This window comes from Rhinolophus sinicus, chromosome 5 (assembly GCF_057876585.1).
Source record: "Rhinolophus sinicus isolate RSI-liver-muscle chromosome 5, RSI-T2T, whole genome shotgun sequence".
NCBI lineage: Eukaryota > Metazoa > Chordata > Mammalia > Chiroptera > Rhinolophidae > Rhinolophus > Rhinolophus sinicus.
The window spans coordinates 71,202,580-71,214,425 of NC_142505.1; the positions used below are offsets into that span (position 1 = coordinate 71,202,580).

Genomic DNA, 11,846 nt, shown 5'->3' on the forward strand with positions numbered 1-11,846 from the left:
TAGAGTGAATTTACTTCCAGTACTTTATAAATGATGATTAATGACAACAATAGCAATGCATTGCTTCTTCATGGGGCTTTTGAGTTACATGTAGTGTTCTCTAAAGAATCCCTATGAGGTATGGCAGATGTCATTATTCCCATTTATTGATAAGAAACACACCCTGATAAATGGTGAAAGACTTACTAACATTATGCAACCAAGAGGTAGTAGCATAAGGCACAAGACACCTTGGCTCTTCAGTGCTAGATGCCAATCCTGAAATGGTCCAGCACCTTCCTCAGGGCCCCCATCACCTCCTGGTTCCTCAAGCTATAAATGAGGGGGTTGAGCATAGGGGTAAGGACTGTGTAGAAGATGGAGACCACCTTGTCATGACTTGGAGCCCGGTAGCGGCTAGGCCTCAGGTAGATGAACATGGCTGCCCCATAGAAGAGGGAGACAGCTGTCAGGTGGGAGGAACAGGTGGCCAGAGCCTTTTTACTGGCCTGAGCAGAGTGCATATGGAGCACAGCCCCCAGGATTCGAGCATAGGAGGCCATGATGATGGAGAAGGGAAGGAGCAGCATGAAGACACAGCAAGCAAAGAGCAGGGTGTCAAAAAGAGATGTGTCTGCACAGGCCAGTTTCAATAAAGCTGGCACCTCACAGAAGAAGTGGTCCACATTCCTTGAGCCACAGTAACATAAACTCATGGCTGCTACCATCTGGATCATCCCATCTAATATCCCAAAGGCCCAGGAACTAGCAGCAATCTGGAGACATACTCTCTTACTCATGAGGATGGGATAGTGAAGTGGGTGGCTAATGGCCACATAGCGGTCATAAGCCATAAGTCCCAGCAAAAGCCCCTCAGATCCCACAAGCGACACAAAAAAACCAATTTGTAGGCCACAACCCACAAAGGAGATGGACTTCCTGCCAGACAGGAAGTTGACTGCCATCTTTGGCACAATGTTACAGACCAACATGAGGTCCATGAGGGAGAGCTGACTGAGGAAGAAGTACATGGGTGTATGAAGTCGGGGATCTATGCAGATGAGGAAGATGAGGAGGACATTCCCACAGAGGGCCACTGTGAACACCACCATCACCACAGAGAAGAGGACAGAGTCAGCTGGGCTGTGGGAAAAGATGCCCAAGAGGATGAAGCCATCTATAGATGATTGGTTCAACCACATCCACATGGCTCTGGTGTTCACAATCAACCTTTGAACATGGATAGAGAAATTCTGAATTAAGTGATACATCTTTATTTGGTTCTGAATTCTTCTGCAGTCAGCCACATATTTTGTAATTCATCAGAGCTCCACAACATATGCTTTGGGACATACAAGAGGATGCTCTTTCATATGCCCATGACATAGATGATAAGATCTTTGTTAGCTCATAGAACTGGAACACACACACACACACACACACACACACACACACACACACACACTTGTATGTATAACAAGAGAAATAGAAACTGAATAATTTTGTGTGTCACGGGACTATTGAAAAACCCTCCTTCAGGAGGCAAAACATGGCTTTCCCATATGACATTGACTCTTTTTAACTGGGATTACATGGACTCAGTAAACTATCTCTAACAGGACTAAGACCATTTCATGCCCAAGAGTATTAATATACATGGGTTACAATATGGGAATGTAATGGAGACATGAAATGTTCTTTATTTTGCTCAGGCTAAATAAATTGAAATCAGTTTTAATTCCTCTATGTCATTTATTCCCTAGGTCCAAACCACAGCATTCACGGAAGCAGAGTGAGCACACACAAATACAATCACACACATACACGCACGGGTATCTCTGACCTCATCTCCTACCATGCCCCCTTTGCTCACTCTGCTTTCATGAATTTCCGCAGACAACCTGGACTCACTCCCACCTTTGGGTCTTTGCATTTTCTTCTTTGGAATGCTCTTCCCCCAGATTTCTATCTCTCGTGTGCTTTAGATCATGTGCTTTAGATTAAAAGTCATATTAAAACTATAAATGTCTTTGCATTTTCAACCCCAAGCCCTTCCCTGCTCTCTTCTCCACAGCCATTTAACACACGTATGCCATTTAATACACATATGCTAAGAATTTTTTACTTTTGTTGCTTGTCCCATCCCACTGGAACATATGCGCCATTTATTGTTCACCATGACATTAGCAACCCCTAGAATTTTGCCTGGTTCATAGTATAACCTCAATATATATGTGTTGACTGAATAAAATAATACATGATAAAGTGATATATAACTGGAACTTTCATTCTCTGAAAGCAGAATACCTCCCAATCTAATTGCAGGAGCCCTTGTTCTTGACCTGAATGTACTAGCTCACTCCTGGATTCCTCCCTCTGAGAGACAGTGACTGATACAGTATGAAATATCTTCTCATATTTACAAAAGATGAGGATTTCCTTACAAATGGATGGTGGTAGAATGTAGGAGACATTTGTGTGGGGTGTATTCGTGTCTGCCTACCTCTCTGCAAAAAGGAAACAAGGCAGCCTCATAGGATGTGCTCTCTGCATGAAGACCTAAAATAATTTCCTGAACTAGAATAGGCCTATCCAGACCCACCACCAGGGAGGTGAGCTATGTGAGCTGTGTTCCTACAAGAGGGAGCATGTCTTGACTCATGCTCAAGAAGTTATGCCCAGGTGTCTTTGCCACTTCCAACACGCAGGTGTGATGATGTGTGTAGGAGTATTCTACAGGAGCTACTCAGTATCCAACAGCCTTCAAATACCATCTTGACTATATTAGCCCCAGATTGAACCAAACAACTGAACAAACCAGGTCCCCCAGACCTCACATCAGAAGTTCTTCCTCCAGTGCTGAAGGCATTCAGCCTTACTAACTAACTCTGTGCAGAGGCACTCAGCTGCATGCACCTTCACACCCTCTTTCCTCCCACCTTGTACTACAACACTATGTGGTTGATTAATGACATTTCTCTCCCTTCCATGATCACTCCTTAAACTCTGATTTTTACACCCACTGTGTACTCAACACCTCCACCTGATGTCTAGTGGGTTTCTCTTACCTGAAGTGGCCAGATAGAGCCCTTGGGTCTCCCCTGGAGTAACACATGTTGTCCCCTTTCCTGCTTCATTAATAGCAAGTCTGTCTAGTTGCCCAGGACACAACACATGGTGTATCTTTAACACATTGTGGGGACAGAGCCCCAGAAAGTAGTTTCCAGGCTCTCAGCCTCACATAGACAGGTGCTGGCTCAGGTAGTAAATGGCCATCAACTGTGATTGCATGGCCATCAGCTGTGGCTAGTTGGCCGTCAGCTGTAACCAGTGAGCCAATGGCCACTAATGTAACTGCTGTGGCTAGGCTAGAGGGGAGAGAAGAATGGGGGCTAGCAAGGAGATGGCGGCTGGGCTGGCAAGCGTGGATGGTGGTTTGCGGACAGTGTGGATCCAGCCTCCAGTGAGAGTATAGTGCCGCCAGCGAGAATATAGTGGTATGACTCCCCTACCTATGGCTCCGTGGGTGTTCCTTTTTGGCCTCACCATATCCTGCATTCTTGTGTGGGGAGTGGGAGCAGAGACCCCGCAGGCCGCCCCACATGACAAATCGCGCAGCGAGCAGGGTCTCACGCACGACAAATGGCGCAGCGAGCAGGGTATGGTGCCGGCCAAGGCTCTCCCAAGAGTGGTGGAGCAGTTTGTGTGTATGAACACTGAGTCTCTAGAAGACCAGGAGGAGCAGCTGCTGGAGAGCTGGACCCCCGTGGAGGGGTGGGAGGATGTGGACGGTTCTCCTACCAGCACAGGAAAAGCCATGCAGCTGCTGGAGAGATGGAGCCCTGTGGAGAGGTGGAAAGATGTGGACGGTTCCCCAACCAGCACAGGCCGGAGAAAGCAAAGGTCGTTGTGGCCCTGTGGGCCGGGAGGTTCCTGCTCAGGCAGCCTGGATGCGGGACTTGTCCCAGAAAGAAAGGCTTGCTGAGTCCTCCATGGGAGATGAGGGTGAGGTCAAGGTCGTCCCTCACCCCTAGGACAGCCCTGGCGAAATGACTATGGACTATGGGGAATTGCCTTCCATCCCTAATTTAATGGACAGCTTAACTGTTTATTTGGGAACATACCACCATGTAGTGGAACTGGGGGATATTTGCTTTTGTGTCTTGACTACCCGCCATTGAGAATATGTAAGCACCTTGATTGTGAGTCGCTGTTGTTCCAGCAGGGTACGCTGAGAGGCCCAGAGAGAGAGTGGCAGTGCCCTGAGAGACCTGGCTGAGTCCAGGAAGTCTGGCTGAGCCCTGAAGATACCCTGGTTGTGCCCAGGAAGTCGGGCTGTTCCCAGAGAGAGTGGCAGTGCCCTGAGAGCCCTGGCTGAGTCCAGGAAGTCTGGCTGAGCCCTGAGGTGCCCTGGCTGTGCCCAGGAAGTCGGGCTGTTCCCAGAGAGAGTGGCAGTGCCCTGAGAAACCCTGGCTGTGTCCGGGGAAACTAGTGGTACCCTGAGAAGTCCAGGAAGTCTGGCCGTGCCCAGAAGCACTGGTGGTGCCCTGAGAAACCCTGGCTGTGTCCGGGAAGACAGGTGGTACCCTAAGAAGTCCAGGAAGTCTGGCCGTGCCCAGAAGTACTGGTGGTGCCCTGAGAAACCCTGGCTGTGTCCGGGAAGACAGGTGGTACCTTAAGAAGCCCAGGAAGTCTGGCTGTGCCCAGAAGTACTGGTGGTGCCCTGAGAAACCCTGGCTGTGCCCAGAGAGCCTGGCTATGTCCAGGATGTTGCATTCACCTCCAGGCTCCTCGCACAGGGCCCTTCACGGAAGACGCTTGTCGCGTAGATTGTGAGGCGAGAGCCTGTAGGAGTGGAGTGTGGGGGCAGAGCCCCAGAAAGTAGTTTCCAGGCTCTCAGCCTCACATAGACAGGTGCTGGCTCAGGTAGTAAATGGCCATCAACTGTGATTGCATGGCCATCAGCTGTGGCTAGTTGGCCGTCAGCTGTAACCAGTGAGCCAATGGCCACTAATATAACTGCTATGGCTAGGCTAGAGGGGAGAGAAGAATGGGGGCTAGCAAGGAGATGGCGGCTGGGCTGGCAAGCGTGGATGGCGGTTTGCGGACAGTGCGGATCCAGCCTCCAGTGAGAGTATAGTGCCGCCAGAGAGAATATAGTGGTATGACTCCCCTACCTATGGCTCCGTGGGTGTTCCTTTTTGGCCTCACCATATCCTGCATTCTTGTGTGGGGAGTGGGAGCAGAGACCCCGCAGGCCACCCCGCATGACAAATGGCGCAGCGAGCAGGGTCTCCGGCATGACACACCTCTCCTCTCACACACATCCAACATTACAAACCCATTTAGCTCTTCCTCCAAAATGTATTCAACCCTGTCCACTTCTCACTTGTGCTCATTCCATCTGGCCACACCATCATCACTCTTTCCCTGGATGATGAAAATGGTCCCTAAGTAGACTCGCCTCCTCACTCCCCTCTTGTCCCCACCCCAGTCTATTTGCACATATCACTGGAGTGAACCATCTTCATAAGAATAAAAGACAAAATGCTTCAAAAATAAGGCAAGACTTTCATCTGGGTAGCCCTGTCACACCCAGACCTGCAGGTGACATTCATTCTGCTTTCCCCGAATTCCCCTTGATTTTGGTCTCACCTGCCTCCTACTTTTCCTTCCACACAGCAGGAAGATGCCAGTCTCAGGGCCCTTGGTTCTCACTCTAACCTCTTCATGGAAGGCTCTTTCAAGATATGCTTCACATTATTCCATCACCTGTGCCTCACCTTCTCAGCCAGGACTTCCTCAACACCTGTTTACACTTGAAATGCTTCTTCCCGCTCCATTACTGCCCTGCCTTACATTTCTCATAGCACTCAACATTATCATGCATGCTATATTTTATTCATATGGATTTGTTTTCCTTTTGCCCAACTAAAACCTGTATTTCCTGATGACACTTTTGTTCATGAGGGGATCCCTTGCTCATAGAAAAGTGCCAGCATATATTATGTTCTCAGTAAATATTGTTGAATGATTAATTGTAATATACAAACAAGTCAAGAAACTATTCTACCATCTCACATGCTCATTTGTTTCTTCCTCTCTGATTTTATTCCTTTATGCTGGGTGTTTAATTAATGGCTTTACTTTTCTTCCTAGAAATTACCCCAAAAAGAAGCCATCTTGTCTCCACAACCTACTTTTGGGATGAGGTGACTCTATGTTCCATATTGGCCCTCTCCTTCCTGCCCCATTCACCTCTCCCCACCCATTCTTTGTCTCCTGCTTTATACCACCCATTATCTCAGGACCCCGTCACTGAACCCCAAATCCAAACATGGAAATAAAAAAGTAAAATGTCGATAAGACATTAAGGAAAGACACAAGTAGGTCAAAGGAAGAGGACTAGAAAATGAGTAAGGAGAAACATAACAGTAGAAATTACATACTAAACACCCACACCCAAAGAAGAAAATCCTGAATGAGGCAAACATTAAAAGAAATTCTGATTAACAAATAGAAATGGAGAAATAACCTGTAATCAGTAACAGAAACTACAAGTAAGAGAGAAGACAGAAAAAGACCTTCACTCACCTGTGAGTGGGCTCCCTGAGGAAAATAAAAATCAGCAGGTACCCTATGGAAGAATATTCCAGCATCAAAATAATTTTATCATCCCTCCCTGTGTGTTCACTTATTGGGTCAGGGGGCACAGGGAGGAGCCCTCAAGCTCTGACCTCCTTCTTCAGCCTCCCACTTTTCAGCCTCCCTGTGACTCCTTAGCTCAGTGGGGCTCAGACAGATATCCTCCCCTCAACAAATGGGGAGAGGGAGAAAGAAAATTTAGTCAAGGAGATGGTGGTGGACAGATGAGTCCGAGCCAGGGCTTTGCATCTGAGCACAACCCTTGATGCCTGTCCACCTTCTATGTGCTTCCTCTCAGTCCAGGTTGCAGAACTGTCTCCCACTGCCCATAAAAGCATTTAACATAGAACTGGAGTAAGGAAGGTAAAGCTCTCTACTCTCAGGGGAGTCCACAAACTCCAGCCCTGGAACAGGAGCTCCCAAGATTACAATTAAAGAAATTCATAAAGGGAGCTTGGGGACAGAATCAGAAGCAGGGCCAGTGGGGACAGTGTGAGGAAACCTGGTCAGGGGAGAGCCACAGGGCAGCCAGAACGGGAGAGCAAGTTTCTTGGTGCTCTATCGCGCCACAGATACTTCCCCAGTGACCCCCGGGTCCTCATGGGGTCTCCACCTGTGACTGCCGCAGTGGCTGTCCCCACACTCTGCAATCCACACCTGTTCTTTACGTACCCTTGAGGCCATCCTACATCTACTGAGGGCCCATGATATGCAGAGCACCACTAGGCCCCACGAAACACATTCTATGTAAGGCCACTGTTTTAAGACAAGGAGATGTAGCTAATTTGTGTAAGAAACACAACGAATTAAGCAAAATATGGAGACAAAAGAATATGTTCAAAACAAAAAGACTAGGCAAAACACTCAAAAAAAGAACTAAACAAAATGGAAAAGAGCAGTCTACCAGATAATGAGTTCAAAGTAATGCTAATAAATATGCTCACTGATCTTGGGAGAAGAATGAATGACACAGTGAGGTCTTCGACAAAGAAATAGAAAATATAAAAAAGAACTAATCAAAACTGAATACCATAAGTGAAACGAAAAGAAAAAAAAAAACACTAGAAGGAATCAACAGCAGATCAGCTAATGCAGAAGAATGGAAAAGCAAATTAGAAGACAAAGTAATGGAAATTACCCAATCAGAACAGCAAAAAGAAAAAGAATTTTTTAAAATGAGGATACTTTAAGGGACCTCTTAGACAACATCGAGCATACTAACTTTCAAATTATAGGAGTCCCAGAAAGAGAAGAGAAACAAAGAAACAGACAGAAACCTATTTGAAGAAATAATGACTGAAAACATTTCTAACCTGGTGAAAGAAACAGAAAAATAAGTCCAGGAAGTGCAAAGAGTCCCAAACAAGATATACCCAAAGGGACCCACACCAAAGCATATCATAATTAAAGTGCTAAAGTGAAAAATAAAGAGAGAATCTTAAAAGCAGCAAGAGAAAAAAACTAGTTACACACAAGGACACAGTGGGGAGAAGAATGAGTAGAGGTAAATGGCAGAGTCTTATTGGACTGGCACTCTTGGGGTCTTTTGAGTTGCCCAATTAAATGTTGGCCTTCTCTCCTGAGGGCTATGTATGTGAGCCGTATGTTGAGACTTGCTTTATGGACCAGAATTTGATCAATTTTGGCAACTTTTGTGTGTGCACTTGAAGAATAGTAGTGGGTGCAATTTTCTACATGTGTCACTGGGTCAAGTTGCCACTTTAGTTGTTCAAATCCTCTGTATCCTTACTGCCATTTTTGTTACCTTGTTCAAAAGTTACTAAGAGCTGTGTGCTAAAATCTTACATTATAATTGTGAATTTGTCTATTTCTATTTTTAGTTCTGTCAATTTTCTCTTTATGTAATTGAGGTCACATTATTAGGTACATATAAATTTAAAATTGTTATAACTTCTTAGTGTATTTACCCTTTTATGAAATAGCCCTTCTTATCTCTAGTTTTGCTTACTACCTTAATGTCTCCTTTGCTTGATATCAGCATAGCTTCATTTTTTGTCATTATTGGCATGGTTTGTATTTGTCTGTTCTTTGGCTTTACACCTGTTAATTTCCTTAATTTTAAGAGCATTTTTATATGCATCTTATACTTTTTTAAAAATTGAGCCTGACTATCTTCATCTCTTATTTGATATATTCAGTCCATGTACATTTAATATAATGTCTGTATTAGTGTTCTAGGGATGCCATAATAAAGTGCCACAGACTGGGTAGGTTAAACAAAAGAAATTTATTTTCTCATAATTCTGAAGACTAGACGTCAAAGATCAAGGAGTCAGCAGGTTTGGTTTCCTTTGCGGCCTCTGCCTTGGCTTGTAGATGGCTGCCTTCTTCCTATGTCCTCACATGCACTCATGCCCCTTATATCTCTTTTGTGTGTCTGTATTTCCTTGTCTTATAAGGACACCAGTCAGATTGGATTAGAGCACACCCTAACAACTTCATTTTTAACATAATCTCTTCTATTATATAGTCATATTCTGAGGTTCAGGAGGTTAAAGTTTAAATGTACGAATACTAGGGTGACACAATTCAGCCCATAACAATGTCTGCTATATTTAGGTTTAAACCCACAATCTTACCAGTATTTGGTTTTTACCTGTCCCGCTCATACTAATCTCTACTTGCATTTTTTATTATTAACTAGGTAACCCTTGTCATTCTTTTCTTTTTTCTTTAATAACTTGTTAGTTATACCTTATTTTTACCCTTCTTTGAGTAGAAATTAAAACCTGCATACTTGACTTACCAGTGCCTAATATAAATAAGTATTTTTGCTACTTCCTGCCTAACATGAGAACCTTAGAACATTTTACTTTTATTAACCTCACCCTTCGACCTTTCTTGGCCATTGTTTTCATATGGTTAAATTCTACATATAGTTTAAACCCCACAAAACTTAATTAACATTATTTATATAGTCAATATTCAATTAGATTTATTCACACATTTTCCCTTTCCATTGCTCTTGTAGCCCTCTGCATCCCCATACTTCCATCAGAAATCATTTTCCTTCTGTTTCTGCTTGTAAAATTCCTTTTAGTCTTTATTTTTGGTTTTGATTTGGTGCAGGTCTTCTAACAAATTTCTCTCTGTCCTTGTTTGTATGAACTTGTCATTATTTTGCCTTCATTTTTGAAGGATATTTCTTTTGGAAACATAATTCTAACTGGACAGAAATTTAATCCCAAGACTGAAAGATGTCACTTATGGTCCTTTAGTTTTCATCTTTTTTAAAATTAAATTTATTGGGGTGACATTGATTAATAAAATTATATAGGTTTCAAGTGTACAATTCTACAATACATCATTTATATATTGCATTGCGTGTTTACCACCCAAAGTCAAATCTCCTCTGTCACCATATATTTGACCCACTTTACCCTCGTCTATCTCCCTTCCACCCCTCTTACTCTCTGGCAACCACTAATCTATTGTCTGTGTCTATGAGTTTTTGCTTGTTTTTTCTTTTGTCTTGCTCATTTGCAGCTTTCAGTTTTATATTCCACATATAAGTGAAATCATATGGTTCTCGACTTTTTCTGTCTGATTTATTTCACTAAGCATGATAATCTCAAGATCCATCCATGTTGTCACAAATGGCAGTATTTCATCTTTTCTTATGACTGAGTAATATACAATAGAATGTTACATCATTTTTTAAGCCAACTCTTGGTATTCTTCTTATACTTTGTTTTTAAACATTTTTTTATTAGTTTCAGGTGCACAAAACAATGTAATAGACATTTATAATTTATATACCTCACACAGTGACAACCTCCTTCCCCCATCCACTACCCCTCTGACATCGCACACAGCCATTACATTTCCACTGTCTCTATTCCTAATGCTGTACTCCACTCCTTGAAATATATATATATATATATAACTGTAGTTGACATTCACTATTGTTCAGCTTCAGCTTCAGGTGTACAGTGCAGTGATCAGGCATCTACATCATCCCTGAGGTGGTCTTCTTATACTTTTTAATGCAATCTTTTTTTCTGGATGCTGTTAAATTTTTTCTTTTTGTTTTGATTATAAGCAGCCTTTTATTATGGTGTGCCTAGCTATGTATTTCTTTTTATTCATCTTGCTTTCAGTTATTAAAGCTTTGTATTCTATAACTTGATGTTTTTAATCACTTTTGGAAATTTCTCCACCACTATTTTCTTCAAATATTGTTTCTGTCCTATTCTCTTTTCCAATTCTGCTTTTGGGACTTCAATTACATTTAAGTTAGACCTTACTGTGTTCATATGCTTCTTATTCTCTTTTTCCTTCTACATTTTGCATTCTACATTCTTTTTCCTGTTTCAGCATTGATTTTTCTAATGACCTATTACTCAATTCACTACTCCTCTCTTATCTGTGTCTAAACTGTTGCCAAACCCATCTATTAAGTTCTTAATTTAGTTTTTTGCTTTTTCAGTTCTAGAGGTTCATTTTATTTTTTCATAGATTACAGCTTTCTGATAAAATTATCCATCTTGTTTTCTTTTATCTTCAGCATAGTAATAATAGTTATTTTTTTAAAGGAATGTTAATTTTCTCATGGTATTCTTTTTTTAAAAAAAGATTTTATTGGGGAAGGGAAACAGGACTTTATTGGGGAACAGTGTGTGCTTCCAGGACTTTTTCTTTTTTTTCCAAGTCATGTTGTTGTTCTTTCAATCTTAGTTGTGGAGAGTGCTGTTCAGCTTCAAGTTGTTGTCCTTTCAGTCTTAGTTGTGGAAGGCGCAGCTCAGCTCCAGATCCAGTTGCCGTTGCTAGTTGCAGGGGCACAGCCCACCATCCCTTGCGGGAGTCAAACCGGCAATTTTGTGGTTGAGAGGACGCGCTCCAACCAACTGAGGCATCCGGGAGCTCAACGGCAGCTCAGTTCAAGGTGTCGTGTCCAATCTTAGTTGCAGGGGGCGCTGCCCACCATCCCTTGTGGGAGTCGAGGAATTGAACTGGCAACCTTGTGGTTGAGAGCCCACTGGCCCATGTGGGAATCGAACTGGCAGCCTTCGGAGTTAGGAGCACGGAGCTCTAACCGCCTGAGCCACCGGGCCGGCCCAATAGTTATTTTAAAGTCCACACCGTAATGCCAATATCTGTATCTTCTTTAAGTTTTTTTTGTTTTGTTTTCTACTTCCATGATTTTCTGTCACTTTATCCTGTTCCTGGAATGTCTGGTAATTTTTCCTTGCGTAGAAGAC

At 43.3% G+C, this 11,846-nt stretch overlaps 1 protein-coding gene across 1 annotated transcript; it reads right to left on the bottom strand.

Annotated features, from left to right (window-relative positions):
• Positions 1-245: 245 nt before the first annotated feature.
• On the bottom strand, positions 246-1,187 carry LOC109439498 (olfactory receptor 2V1). Its single transcript, XM_074314101.1, has one exon. The coding sequence runs from the start codon at positions 1,185-1,187 to the stop codon at positions 246-248; it is 942 nt and encodes a 313-aa protein (XP_074170202.1).
• Positions 1,188-11,846: the final 10,659 nt, after the last annotated feature.

Bases quoted from the DNA above. Each gene is read 5' to 3' on its own strand.
- LOC109439498 (XM_074314101.1), bottom strand. From the start codon at position 1,187: ATGTGGATGTGGTTGAACCAATCATCTATAGATGGCTTCATCCTCTTG.